The sequence below is a fragment of the Natrix helvetica genome (assembly GCF_964273705.1).
Source record: "Natrix helvetica genome assembly, chromosome: 1".
Taxonomy (NCBI): domain Eukaryota; kingdom Metazoa; phylum Chordata; class Lepidosauria; order Squamata; family Natricidae; genus Natrix; species Natrix helvetica.
Genome location: NC_138548.1, coordinates 332384900 through 332399628, shown reverse-complemented (window position 1 = coordinate 332399628; position 14729 = coordinate 332384900). Strand labels below are relative to the sequence as shown.

At 41.3% G+C, this 14729-nt stretch overlaps 1 protein-coding gene across 7 annotated transcripts in view; it reads right to left on the bottom strand.

Moving 5' to 3' along the window:
• The window catches only part of MAGI1 (membrane associated guanylate kinase, WW and PDZ domain containing 1), a 538606-nt gene that overhangs the window by 261091 nt on the left and 262786 nt on the right, over positions 1-14729 (bottom strand). For all 7 annotated transcript variants that reach the window (XM_081934092.1, XM_081934093.1, XM_081934095.1 and 4 more), the window contains exon 2: positions 14411-14527. In XM_081934092.1, the coding sequence (XP_081790218.1) occupies positions 14411-14527 (117 nt within the window). The remainder of the gene's footprint in view (positions 1-14410; positions 14528-14729) is intronic.

The window sequence follows — 14729 nt, the reverse complement described above, 5'->3', positions numbered from 1 at the left end:
ATTACACACAAACACAAAAATGAACCTAGGGAGAGAAAGAAACCCTACCTCTCCTATTGTATTCCGAGTGAATCTAAATTGACTTTCTACTTTGGGGTACTCTCTGACTTTGTTTTCTTGCGGACATTTCAGTACCCAACTAGGTAACATCGTCAATGCTAGAAGGGAGTGGGGACTTTCTACTATTCAAGGTAAGTCTTGGAGAAAAAGACTACCTTTCCTCTTAAGTAAATATGGTATTTATTGCACAACCAATAATTTTGAGAAGAATGTCTGGTGCTCCAGAAATTCATTCAAGATCTCCTAGGATGCAGGGAGATGCTCTTCTTGAGTGCTGAAGAATAATTGTGACCCATCAATAACATGCAAATCCAAAAAGCAAACCCAGTTGATTTGTTTCCTTGTTTAAGATAGTTTATTTAGCCTGCCTATCTTAAATATATAACACTAGGTGGCTAGCAACCAGTTTACATAGCAAAACAAAACTAAATCCGTAACAAAATTAAAAGTAACCCAGTACGCAGAAAGAAAGAGGGCAGGGTACCATATAAGCAATTCATCAACATAAACATAATCCTTGTCGGCCGCCCAGAGTTACCTATGTGGCTATTTGTTTATTTGTATCCCCTGCCTTTACTGCTTTTTTTAAATAAATAACTCAAGGTGACAAACATATATAATGCTCCTTCCTCCTCTTTTCTCCATAACAAGAATCATATGAAGTAGGTTGGACTGAGACAGAGTAACTGGCCTAAGCTGGCTTTCATGCCCTTGGGTGGGACAAAACTCAGTCTCCCACTTCAATTTCTACACCCAGTTGATGAATATAAATCATGTCCCTCCTTGGTCCTGCAAGATGATCCTGTTTAATGGAGGCTATGATCCACATAGCATAGCAGAAACCCTTGGAGATAGTGGTCCCACAATTAATCTGGCTCATGCCATGAAGAGCTTTAAAGGTGATAACCAGCACCTTAAACTGACCCAGAAGCATATTGTAACAAAGTACAACATAGTCACATCATATGGAGAAACTCTGGATGCTCAAACGTGCACATGTTGTATTCTAGACCTGTTTAACCTTCCAAGTGTTTAAAAGCAGCCCCATGTAAACTCCATTTCATTAATCGAATGAGGAAGAGACATGAAAGTGAGCAGAGTCTCTCAAAATAGACACAACTGACACATGAGACAAAGCTGTGCAAGGGCCGGGCTTCCAGGGGGAGACAGGAGCCCAGAAAGAACCCCAGGTTGTGCCCCAGCTCTGTTTGGAGGAACGCAACTCCATAGAGTGAAAGATGGAAAACCATCCAGGGGACCCAAAAGTCCAAACCATTCAATCATGGTGTGATTGAGCTGCAACCTCTGTTGTCCCATTTCCAGCCTTGACAATTTCATATGAATGGCCAGGTGTGAAAATAGTCTTTGACTTCAACCGTTCATTTAGCAACTGTTCAAAGTTACAATGATCCTGGAAAAAGTAGCAATAGGTCCACTCGTTGAAGCATCCTCATGAAAACGCAATCAAAATTCGGGTGCTTGGCAAGCAGCATGTGTTTATGACGACTGCAGCATTCCAGGGTCATGTGATCGCCATTTGCAACCTTCCCAGGGAGCTTCCGACAAAGCAAAGTTGATGGAGAAACCCAGATCTGTTTCACAATGCACGATTCGCTTACAAACTACAGTGATTCGCTTAACAACCATTGCAAAAAAAGATTGTAAAATTGGGCATGACTCACTTAACAACTGCATTGATTAGAAATGGAAACTATAGTCTCAAACTGTGGTCTTAAGTTGAGGACTACCTGTCGTACCATCAGGATATTGACGGCATTCCATCACATGTCAATAGATGATTTTACCTAGGAGTTTCATGTAGAAGATAAATATTCCCAAGTGAGATATGGTTTCCATCCTTTGCATTTTAAAAATAGTAATACTATTCAGTTCAAATAGGAAAGCCTCAGAATAGGACCTAAAAGACAACAAAGGCTTTGGTATGTATCAGAACGAATCTGGGATTGAGGAAATGTTTCTTGCAATTTCTCTGTGGCTCCTTTGTATTTGGAGAAATTAATCTGAAATGATGCCGAGCTGTGTATTTGGCATATTGTATAAACATCATAGCCATATAGCAAGATTCCTACTCATTCAGCAATTTAATAAAAACCAGGATTTGATACCAGCACTTAGAACTTATATACCGCTTCACAGTGCTTTACAGCCCACACTAAGCAGTTTACAGAGTCAACATAATTGCCCCCCAAAATCTGGGTCCTCATTTTACCCACCTCGGAAGGATGGAAGGCTGAGTCAACCTTGAGCCTGGTGAGATTTGAACTGTCAAATTGTAGGCAGCCGGCAGGCAGCAGAAGTAGCCTACAGTACTGTATTCTAACACTGTGCCACCACAGCTCATACCAAATGTAACTCTCTAATAAAATAAATAAATAGTATGTGTGGCCAAGCCAGGGGTGGGTTCCTGCAGTTCTAACCTCTTCTATAGAAGAGGTTCCACAAATCTATAGTGCCATTTAGAACCGGTTCCAGCTCCCTCCCCCCGCCCGTCCGCACATCGTCAAGATGAAGAGCGAGAGGAGGTATTCTGGGAGTTGAAGTCCACAAGTCTTAAAGCTATCAAGTTTGAGCACCCCTGGGGGTTTTTTTTCTAAAGGGTTAGGGGTGCAAGAGTCTTGTAACGTGTCAGCTTTAAGACTTGCATACTTCAATGCCAGAGTTCCTGAGCCAACATGACTGGAGGAGGAATTCTGGGAGTTGAAGTCCACAAATCTTAAAGCTGTCAAGTTTGAACACCCCTGGGTTTTTTTTTCTATAGGGATAGGGGTGCAAGGGTCTTGTAACTTGACAGCTTTAAGACTTGCGTGCTTCAAATGCCAGAGTTTCTGAGCCAACATTTTGGTTGCTAAGCAAAAGCGTTGTTAAGTGAGTTTCACCACATTTTACAAGTTGGCCATGCCCACCCAGTCACATGGCTAGCAAGCCACTCCCATCTGGTCACATGGCTGGCAACCACTCCCACCCGGTCACATGGCGGGCAAGCCACTCCCACAAAGCAGGCCACACCTACAGAAGAGGTTCTAAAAAAATTTACAACCCACCACTGGGCCAAGCGTGCTATGCAGATAGTAATCTTTGTTCAATAAGGGAAAATCTTCTTATAAGGATCTTTTGGAGATAGGATCCTCAAGCAAAGCTGAGCAAACTGAAAAAGCTTCCAGCCATTTAGTTTCAAACTGACCATTAACTCGAGATGTAAAATTGTGTATTGTATAAGGTCCACTGTTAGAGAGTTAAATACCATACTGGTGGAAACAAGATGCTACAGTTATATACAGTTCAGAAGAACATTCATTCCAAATTGTATATGTAATCTCACCTACTTTCATTTAATTGAAAGTTCTTAAACTGAAGTACTTGTGTTTTAGTGCTCATGGCACACTGAAAATATGATGACTTTTAGGACAAAGCCAATGTCTGCATCAGTACATATTGGAACCGATTCACTTAGCATGTGGGAGCACCAAATGGAGAATCAAACTGTATATTCACATTAACTGAAAACTCAGCAAGATGTGGAAATCAAACACAGATGGTTCACTTCAGATGAAAGGGTCGGTGTTTTGCATTCTCTTCTCACTTTGCAACCTCTCTGATAATATTTAGCGGTTACTTTACTTTTTTGTTCTGACAGGACTAAAATTTAGCACAATAACTACTGGAGAAGCCCTTCGACACATTTCTATTAATATATCAGACTAAGATATGGAAGATACTTTTGGATGTCTCCAGTGATTTCAACCTCATTCAACATTAAACTATAGTTTATCATTCATCCAACATTAAACTTAGCACTACGGAGATACAACTTGGCTAATGCATACTTCTTTCCCTTCTGAAATCTCAATGCAGCTGTGAGGGGAACATTAGAATGTTTCATCTCCAACTAACTGTGGCTGGTTAAGGTAGAATTTGGCTTGTTTTCCTACTCTGTAGATAACACTAAAAATAACCACAGTCCATCCAAGCTTGAATATAACAGTAATTGTTAATTTATTTATTTTTTAAAAAAAACTCAAGATCCTCCAATCTCCTGCTCAGAGTTGAAGTAAAAAAAAGAAGGTTTTATCATAGTTTGCTTTAGTGTTGTTTGCAAAGTTGTCTAATATGTACTAAATCAATTTACCACACCAGTTCTCATTTTCAAGATGCAGTTGCCCTTCAAGGGTCATTAGTTATACATTTTCAGCTAAATAATAATATTTTTGGCAATTTTGCTCTTAAATCACTAATTAAGTGCAGCCTCTGACAATAAAATGCCTTTTAAAAGCTGCGAAATGGGAAGCACCTCCTGTCCACTCCTAGACAATCTGCCTTGGCAACTTTCCAGCAATCTTGACTTCTTAGCTCTAAGCTGTAATTCTTCCTGGAAGACAAGCCTTTGATTATTGATACAGCAGAGAGAGTTTCTTCCCCCCTTTTTAAAGGAGTAGAAACTAAAGATATTTCATCTATGTTGTTTCACAGTTCAGGCAGTCCTTGACTTATGACTCAGCGTCTATTCAAAATTACAATGGTGCTGAACGAAGAGACTTACAACCTGTGCCTGAGGTTATGGTCATTGTAGCAGCCCTATAATCAGGTTATTACAATCTGAGAACTTGGCAACCTGTTTGCACTTGCAACCAAGTGCCAAATGCCCACAATCATGTGATCGCCATTTGCTATCTTCCCTGCCGGCTTTCCCAGAAAATCAATGGGGGAGCCAGCAGGGAAGATTGCAAGCTTCTGCAACCAGCTGAGATGATTTTTTTAAAAAAAGTCCATGCTGAAATCCAAACAGAATTTTCAGCTATGGAAAATTTCCAGGTCTCTCAAAACATCTCTCTCCACTCAGGAGTTAAAAATCTTTCTTGGATTTTAGCAGAAATACTGAAAACCAACAAGAATGGAGAGGCAGCATGGTAAAGTAAGGGTATTGTGCAATCTGGATCCTTCGCCCCACACAAAGCTTCTGAAAGATACAGCAGTATCATGTAATCTGCAGCAATGTGTAAAATATTTAAGAATCTTGATCGCAGGCGCAGCCTGAAATCCGATATGTTTGATTCCACTCTGTCACAGGAGCCTAATTCTAAGAACATTTATCTGAAATGTAATGCCACTCAGACCAGTGGGACTTAAAAAAAATGCTTAGGACTGCAGCCAAAATATCCAACTATGCAAACACAGTTTATCACTAGGCACAGTTATGCTGTAGCCCAGAACAGGAGATGTGAAGATGGAAATAGATGGAGGTTAAAGTGTAGTAATATTTTTTTTTCAAAGATGTCACAAAGCTTTAAAATAAAAATAAAAGGGTGGGGAGATTTTAAAAAATTGAGGATATTAGGACCTAAGTCAACAGTATTTTAGAGCTTGCTTGGCATAATGAAAGACTGTCAAAAGTGTACTCACAAAATGGCTGTCAGGAGAGGGCTTAATTATTCATAAAATGGCTGCAATGATGAGTATGACCATTCAAAAGACATGCAACAGAGAAGCAAACTAGTGTAGGATGTTAATTCCCAATCTTCAATTCATATACCCATGAAGGCGCCTATCAACTTTAACTGTATCTTTTAATTTTTTGAAGCAGCCAGTACATTTCCATGTCACATGATAACAATGATCCAATATCTAAGGGATCAAACTATTCTCCAAGCACCTGAGGGCAAGACAAAAAGCAAGGGTTCAAACTAATCTAGGATAGAATCAACCTAGAAGTAAGGAGAAATTTATTGACAGAACAATTAATCAATGGAACAACTTGCATCTATAAAGTGTGGATGGTTTAATAAGAGATTGGACAATTATTTGTCCAAAATTATATAGGGTCTCCTGCTTGGGCAGGGGGTTGGACTAGAAGATCTCCAGGGTCCCTTCCAATTCTTTATTCTGTTAAAGAATTTTGTCAGTGAGACCAGCTAAATAAACATGGATGGACCCAACTGTGATTAACACAGCAGAAGTTAAGACTAGAAGACTTTGAAGATCCCTTCCAATTCTGCTATTCTGTTATTCCAGAACAGGGCTGTGAAACTCCCAGTCTGTGGGACAGATGCATCACATGCTGGCCACGCCCATTCCCAGTTTAGTGAAGGGGAGGGGAAAGTCCCGATATGTCACGTGACACTGCTATGATAATGTGACTTTAACACCCCTGTTCCAGAAGAAACATTTGAAAATTGGCTTTGAACCCATGTGAGATCCAAGAGCATTCGTGTAAATAGAAATGAAACTATAAGTTGAAGCCTGACTTCGCACCATGAATTGATTTATTCTTACAATAAAAATATAAGGTAAAGCAAAGTGTGCAATGGTGCCAATGGTGGCATTCAGTGGTGGGTTCCTACCGATTCGGACCAGTTCAACCAAACCGGTAGTGGTTTGACAGCCTGGATCGTTGGAACTGGCAGTGACCACACCCCCAAACCGGTTCTCCTGGTAGTGCCATTGGCGCCGCCATCTTGTTTTTAAATTCTGCACGTGCGCAGAACAATTTTAATTGCAGTGCGCATGCGCACACTGAGTGCACACAAGCAAACCGGCAGTAGTGCTTGCCAGAACCCACCCCTGGTGGCATCTTCATACCCATGGATGCTCTGAATATCGCATTGCTTATTCCTCAGCTAGTGGGAGAAAGGCAAAAGGAATGTTAGCAATAGAAACATAACTGACAAATACAGTGGGCTGTTTTCAACTATCAAAGCCTTAGTTCACAGAAGTCCATTTTCCCAGATGGCTATCCAGTTCTACTGAAAGGAGGACTCATAATAAGCCTTAACTCTTTTAATTTTCCCTTAATGGTGTTGCATCATTAGAGTTGGGTAGAAGGAAGAAAAACTCCCATGGCCTTCTGCCACTTGAACATATTGTTCCTCTGGGGAAGAGACAATCATTTGAGTCCAAAAATATTCCAGTGACTGGGGCTTTAGATTTTGAATGCCCCAAGAACAATAAAGTACGCTAATAAATCTGCTAAAGACTTCAACTTCTTCCTTGTTGGTTCCTAATTTTCTATCAAATTACCTTTTAGAACTATTTAAGCACCGCAGTGCAGACTCCTTGCCGTCAAGAGACCAAATAATTTTCTGAACCTCTTTGCTGTTTAGTCATGATGGGAGAAAACTGAAGAGTGCTGAGAATTAATAAAGAAACAAGGCCACTAAATCATTAACTCTCTTCCCACAATCTCTATTGAGAAACTTACTGGCCAAAAAAAAAAAAAACCCGTTGAGCTAAGCAACAGAGAGAATTCACTGACTCTGGCATTTTCTTTTAGTCTGTGGCCAGTTTCAAGCAGAAGCAACTCTATCTACAGTGTTGGCAAAAACAAAACAAAAAAATGAAGGAAGAAAAGGGGTCCTTTTTTCTCTCCAAACCTGGAAAATTAAATGGATTAATTGTCACCTAGTGTGAAAGATGCATTGTAATACAAGTCAGCATAAGAGCCCAGTACACAAAGTCCCCTTGCCTGACTTCAGGAGAATATTTCTCAGAACGAGAAACTGTGCCAGATGCATGTTTTAGGAAGACATAACAACCTTCCTACTGTCACAGCACATCTCATTTTAGGGATACAGTTCATTGCATCTTCTGCTCAAAAACTTTCCCCTCAGGAAGACCCCTCCAGAGAAAGACAGTGGTCCCTCTACTACTCCTACCATCCAGCATCTTCAATTAAATCTTTCCCAACTGGCCCATGCTGCCAGCTCTACAATGCCCAAGATGCAGCAGTAGCAGCAGCCATCACCTCTTCCCAATCTGTATCCAAAAGCAATGACCGATGCTGTATCCATGGTTACAGTCTTTTGCAGCAAATGTGACTGCTATATTCTTATTGCATGAGCTTCCACAGATTATAGTTGCAATCAATAACCAAAAGTGACTTTCCCATCATTTTTTTTTGTTGGAGACCTATCCCCAATTCTGCATATCAGAGGGCAGAAAATCATTAGTTTGCACGAATTATGCATTGGATAATGAAGCAGACAATGGGGAACAGAAATATGGTGATGATGTCCTCAACTGTAAAAAGAAAAATCTAGAACTTGTCTACATATTCTAGATCAGTGGTTCTTTCTTGGGTTTTGGAGCCTGACAGGAGGGGTTCCTGGACTATCTTAGTAACTACAAATCTCTGTGTTAACTTTGATGTTACGGTGAATGTATTCCTTTACCTCTTATTTAGAACACTGCACATGTTCCTGATTTATGTGCTACTTTTCTTGAGCATGATTTTTGTGATTTTTTTTTTAAATGCCTTCATATAATTTATATGTGGCATGTACTGTAAGGACTTCCTGTGTGCTGGCAAGTTACACAGTCTTCAACAGCTTTAGTAACTTCCAGAGAGGGCATAGTGTAATTAAAATTATCTCTGGAAATATTAATGAATGATAAAGATGCCATAAAATTTTTCCATTCCAATAAGCTGATTAGAAACTTAGGACAAATTGGGTGAAATAATTAACTTACTTGCCTAAGATGCAGAAGAATTGGTAGATAAGCCTTTAGTATTTCTCCACAAAATGTTTCTTAAGAACTGGAATCGACAGAACAGGAAAGAGCTAAAACCATAATAATAACCCCAGAGCATCTGGGAGAGAGAAGGTCTTTTCTTAGAAGATTCTGAAGGGAAATCTCTCCAGGCAGAATTTTTAAAAAAGCATGAAATGTATGTTTCATTTCCACCTAATCTGTTTTTCACATTGACTCTCAGCCCACCTCGCATCCTTCCTGTCTATTTTTCTTTTTATTCCTACTGTATAGGGCGTCTGTGAAACTCACAAGGGAGTGCAATAATGCTTACTTATTTACTGCTAGTTGTAGATTTCTCTTATTCAGTTTTGGTGCTGCTAAATTTTAGCTATAGTGCATGTGCTTTGGGGAGGGGGTTGGGGGGGACTTCAGATTTCGTAGGGCACTTTTAAACACTTCCTCTTTGAATGGTAAAGTAGAATAGACTAAATAAAGATGGGGCTAAAACTAAGATTTTTTATTGCTTTTGGTGTTCATTTTTCCTTGATACACCTATATATTGCCTATATATCACAAAAGAAGTCCCCAGCCAGTGCATGAAAGGAAGCCTAGCCAGTGTATGAAAGAAGAACTTGGCCAATAGTGCTACATGGCCAACACACTAGTGGTGGGTTCCTAACCGGTTTACTACCGGTTTACTATCGGTTCGCTGAGAAGGCATTTTGTGTGCACGCTGTTCGCTTTGCATGCCCACCATACGTTACTGCGCATGCACAGAAACATATCGATGATGGCAGAAGAGACTGGGGAACCTGTTCAGGGGCGTGCCAAGCCTGGGTTGCTGCCGGTTCCAGTGACCCAGGCTGCCATACCAGTACCGGTTCGGCTGAAACAGGCCAAACCAGTAGGAATCCACCCACCACTGCAACACACGCTCGCTTGCCTGTAATTTTCACCCAATGGCCTATGGGATGTTTCTGTGGTCCTGTCCCAGACATGACTGCGATGAACCCAATGAAAGGAAGGAAGGCAAAGGCAATGATGAACAGAGTAAGCTGGGCAGAGTGATCATGGTATCCTTCTGAGCCAGCTCTACAAGTTGCAGGTAGACAGCATAGGATTGTGTTGGTTCTTCTTCTTCGTCGGTGGCTGGCTCCAGTTAGTGATGAGGGGCGGGGGGTGGAGAGGTCCATCCTTTTCAGGTGCAGTAGAGGACTTTCTCCTCTCCTATTTAACATCTACACAAAGATGCTGGATGAGTTCATCTGATGGCTTGGAGTGAGATATGATCAACATGGTGATAATATTCAACTTTATATCTGCAAAGGAGAATATTTGTAGCTGAGGGTTGGTGTTGACTAGCATTGATGATGTTACCTAGTTTGGGTAAGGAAACATCTGCAAGAAAACCACCAAGCTCAGAGAGCACCAAGGACCTCTCAACTTTCTATCTCCATCCTAGACTGCCAGAGAGATGCTGGGGAGGTTCTATCTCAGTGCTTGGAGTATATGGGTGTCTGAATGGGCCACAATGGAGGTTGATTTAACCCAAGCAAAACCAAATGGTTCAGGAGACCTTCCCTCTTTCATTCTGAACAGGGTACTTCCAATTCCAATTGATCAGGTACTCAATCGTGAATCCTCTTGGATTCATAGCTCCTGTTCTAGAAATTTGCAGTGTGTTATGTATAGTTGTGTTGGAAGTTATCACCCAGCCCTCTCCCAGAAAAATGAAATATCCTAGGAAATATTGAAAAGGCAGAATATTATATTTTCCTGGATGTGAAAAAGGGAGAAACACATTTTAAACACAAAGTAAATTCCTGCAGCTTCCTGCCCATCCCCACTTTGTCAATGGGCCATTAAGAAGGCCAAGCTAGTCCACTTTACATAATAAAGAGTTCTCCTCTTCAGCTCCAGAGTGATGGGATTAAGGCAGGATAATATTGCCTTTTACTCAACTGACCACATGGCATCTGAGAACTCAACCAAACCTGGATTCAAAACTCAGCCTAGAGGGTTGCCCTTGCCCTGGCCATGGGAGTCTGGCAACCAATCAGAATACATTTCTTACACAGGAACAGGAAACAGATAGGTGGGGCTGAACAGATTATAAAAAGCCCTTCAAGCCCTTCTTCACTCTCCTCTCCTCTCTTCTCTTCCCTTCTCTTCTCTTCTCCACCAACATTGAAGCATGTGATCACCTTTTCTGTTCGGGACTTAAGCCATGTGGTCCTGTCCACCATTAAAACCATCTTTCCAAGCAGCCTCCATGTCTCCAGTGTCTTTTTCCCCACTTGGAGCCGAACCCAGAAGGACATTTCTTCCAACAGTTGCACCTGTCCCTGTACAAGGGTTCCTGCTCATGGTCATTCATGCCCTTATTGGAAGCTTCAACTGGTACAAAACGTGGTGGGACAGGCAGTTAATGGCACTGGGATCTGACAATCTGACACCTATAGTGGTTTCTGAGAATCACCTTGGGACATGGAGCAAAGAGATGCAGTCTAGGTAGCGGTCATATAAGAGATGGAGTAGCCTGCAGCTCCTTCGTGGAAGGAGCTAAAGGCTCAGAAGGACCCTGCCTAGCTTCTTGGGTTGTCAAGGTGACAGTGGGAGAACTATATTGCCAGGTCTGGAGGGAAACCTCAGATTTGGGTGTGTGACAGAGCCAATCTCCTAGCTATGTTGATAGTTGTTTGATAGCGCTTGGTTGCTTCGTGTTTTATTTTTTATACTACGTATTTTATCTATTTTTTCTAAGGGCTACCTAGAGCCCCTATGTGAGATGGATGGCTATATAAATCAAATTAGTAATATAAATAAGTAAACCAGTAGTATGAAAACCCACTGAGATCTAAAAAGCCTGAGATGAACTTACTTTCTCCATCCATGACCCAATGAAGGTCTCCCACTAGTGCAACCAATGCTGCCTCCTTTCCATGTCTTGCCTTGAACCTGAAGGCAACGTAATGCATTTTCTTTAGGTGCTGCGTAGGTGATGTCACCCTGCTTCCATAAACCTTCCCTAAAAGTTTGGAGACTGGGCAATAGTAGTCTAGCATGTCCCAATCGAGAAAGAACCTATTAAGTTGTAACCACACCAGATCAGTGCTTACATCTCTTCAGGTTCAGTGCTTACATCTCTTCCCACAAGGTATTAACTATCTCCCCGGGAATTATCTCCCCATCTCATCATCAGCAAGCCAACTGTTTATATAATACAGAATATCTGTGGCTGTCCAACTCTGACATTAGCTCTTTGTTCCAAGCAAGTTCTTCCTATTTCAAGGGGGGGGGGGGGAGGAGTGTGAAGCCTAATTACAGGTCTTCTAGATAAATTACCATTGCACCAGTGGTGCCTGCACCCAGCGAGATTCCTCTAGTAGAATCCTCTTATTAAACTGATATGTTTTTTAATGTGGCTGCACAACATGCAACTGCATTATTAGATTCAAATGCACGGATTTCTAACGAAAGTCACCCAGGATGCTGAGGCAAGAAGCTGCTCTACATATTCTGGGCCATTAATCATCAATTCCCTAAGACCTCTGGTTGCAGCAATAACAGTCAGCAGGCAGGCAAGGTCTACTCGGTGCAAGCGACCTTGTGAGCCTTTAACATGTTTACTCCATATTCAGCAGGGAATTCCATTTCAAAAATGCCCGACCTCATAATCCACTAGCAATAGAAGAGACTGGCCCAGAGCACTGGATTTTCTGGTCACATGTATCAAAGAATTAAAACAAAAATAGTATGCAGCCAGATTAATCTTCAACCTCGAAGAAAAATCCCTCTCTTCCTTCCCTTTTTTCCACCTCCCACAAACTCCCAGCTGCAGACAATCCTACGGATGCTGTAGGAGCTTTAGTCTAATACAAGCCTAAGCATGTTTACCACAGCCGAACCTTGTAAAGAAAAGGAAGACAGGAAAGACAGGATAATATTTGACAAGTAGCTCAGTCAAGGTAGCATTAAATGTCTATTACTTCTCCTCCCTAGAAGTGAGCTACAAATGCATGCATTCATATTCATGGGAAACACTGAAATGTTTCTTGTTCAGCATCATTAACTCCTTTTCCTGTTTTGGGGAGAGGTGGGAATAAAATAGCACGGGGCCCTTTTTCCAATCCCCATCCAACATGCAAACACAAATCTATTTCTATAATCGTGGCCCTGGGTGAGATTTAAAAGCAACCAAAAGTAGTTTAGCTCCTAGCCATGCCCAATAAATCACAGAAAAGAATCAGATCAGAAGCGTTTCAAAACGTAACCTTGGCAACACAGGAAAAAAAATGAACCAACAGAAAACTTAGCCTCTTTTGCTTTATTTGTCGTTTCTGAAATTGGAAAGGAAAAGAAATGTTCTCAAGGAAGTCAGCAAGAGATATACATATTCAAAGGATTTAAAGCAGCAGACATTTCCTTGTATACATCTTCATGCAGCCCTTCCCAATTTACTGCCTTCCAGATGTATTAGAACTGAAGTTCTAATACACACACACACACACACACACACACACACACACACACACACACACACAGGATCCCTTTCAGGATAAGTAACGTTATGCAAAGAATAACATTGGAAACATAAATAGTAAGTCAATTAAATTAGGGCACAAGAGAAGAAAATGAAAGGAAAATATAGGTAATCCTCAATGAGAAAATTAAAGGGAAATATGAAGAGTCTATTGTGGTCCAACTCCGGTCTGTGGAGCTCGCAACACAGATAGTGAGGAGGTTGGGGAGGAACATGGGCCAGTCCTGGAGTCTGGGGAAGGCTTGGACGAGGGCTCTGCGTCGGAGGCAGAGACAGGACTGAGGCTGTCTGGCAATGATCAGGAGCCTCCAGAGTCAGAAAACAGGGAGGCAGAGGAAAAAGGCTCCCCCTGTACCCAGTGCATGCATGCGCAGAGCTGCCAGAAGGTAAGAACAGTTAAAACAGAAGGAACAACTCGGGAGTAAGGTTTGGAGGTGATTGGCACTTCCCATAAGACATAAAAGAGGAGCAAAGGCACATGAGCCTTTACAGGAAGCAACTTGGTTCATGCTGGTCAGTTTACCTTCTGAAAATACGTTTGGACTCTTTGCTCCGTGTGGCCTTGCCAAGCTAATTGCCAATTAAGTCTTTGGCAGCAATTTCAAAGAAGATAAAGGTGGATGCTTATCAGCCTTATCCCGAAGGACTTTGGCAGCCTGCAGTAGAACTCTTTACTATTATTTGGGACTCATTATGGGCTGTGAATGAATATAATTCACAGCCTTTGAAGTAAAAAGAGGGTTTTTGGACTTAATTGTGTGTGTTTTACTGTATCAGGAAGCCTAGATCAGAACAGAGTCCTCAACTTACAACTGAAATTAAGCCCCACAAATATGATCATAAGTACTGATGGTCTTAAAGTGGGTTATCACATGATCAGAACTGATTTTATTACCTTTTCTGCAGTGGTTGTTAAGCAATCCCATTGTTTGCTGTGGGCTTTTTTTAAATTGGAAAACGAAGTAAATACAGATTTCTCAACAACAACAATAAATGGTGTAAATCCCAGTCAAAACTGGGCCGGTTGCTGCATGCCAAAAATAGGATAACTGCAATCGTTTAGAGTCTAAGTCACCATGGTATCAGCGATTATATCTGGAACATTCTGTATGCCATCCATACTTTCTTGCTTCTTGATGTAACAAATCTACTGGGAAAGCAAACTCAATATTTTCTCACCAACATGGGAATAATCATTTTACAAAAAAGAAAAAAAAGAAAACAACTTCCAACAGCAGTGCCATTATCTGAGATTAAAAGGACACCCCTAAACAGAACTTACATTTTGTTATGCCAAATATAATAGAGATGTTAATTACTTACAAGGCACAGCATGGCGATAAAGGTTATCTCTAATAGTTTGCTGAAGCTCATGATCTGGAGATCCTTTCTGAAATCTCTGGTTGAGAAAATGTCTCAGGTCTTTGTTCAGCCGACTTCCTGAAAAGAATGAAAAAATGAATGAATGAATGGGAAGGAAGGAGGGAGGGAGGGAGGGAGCGAGGAAGGAAGGAAATAAAAGTAAGGAAGGAAGAAAAAAGAAAGGAAAGAAGGAAGGAAAAGAAGGGAAGGGAAGGGAAGGGGAGGAAGGAAGGAAGGAAGGAAGGAAGGAAGGAAGGAAGGAAGGAAGGAAGGAAGGAAG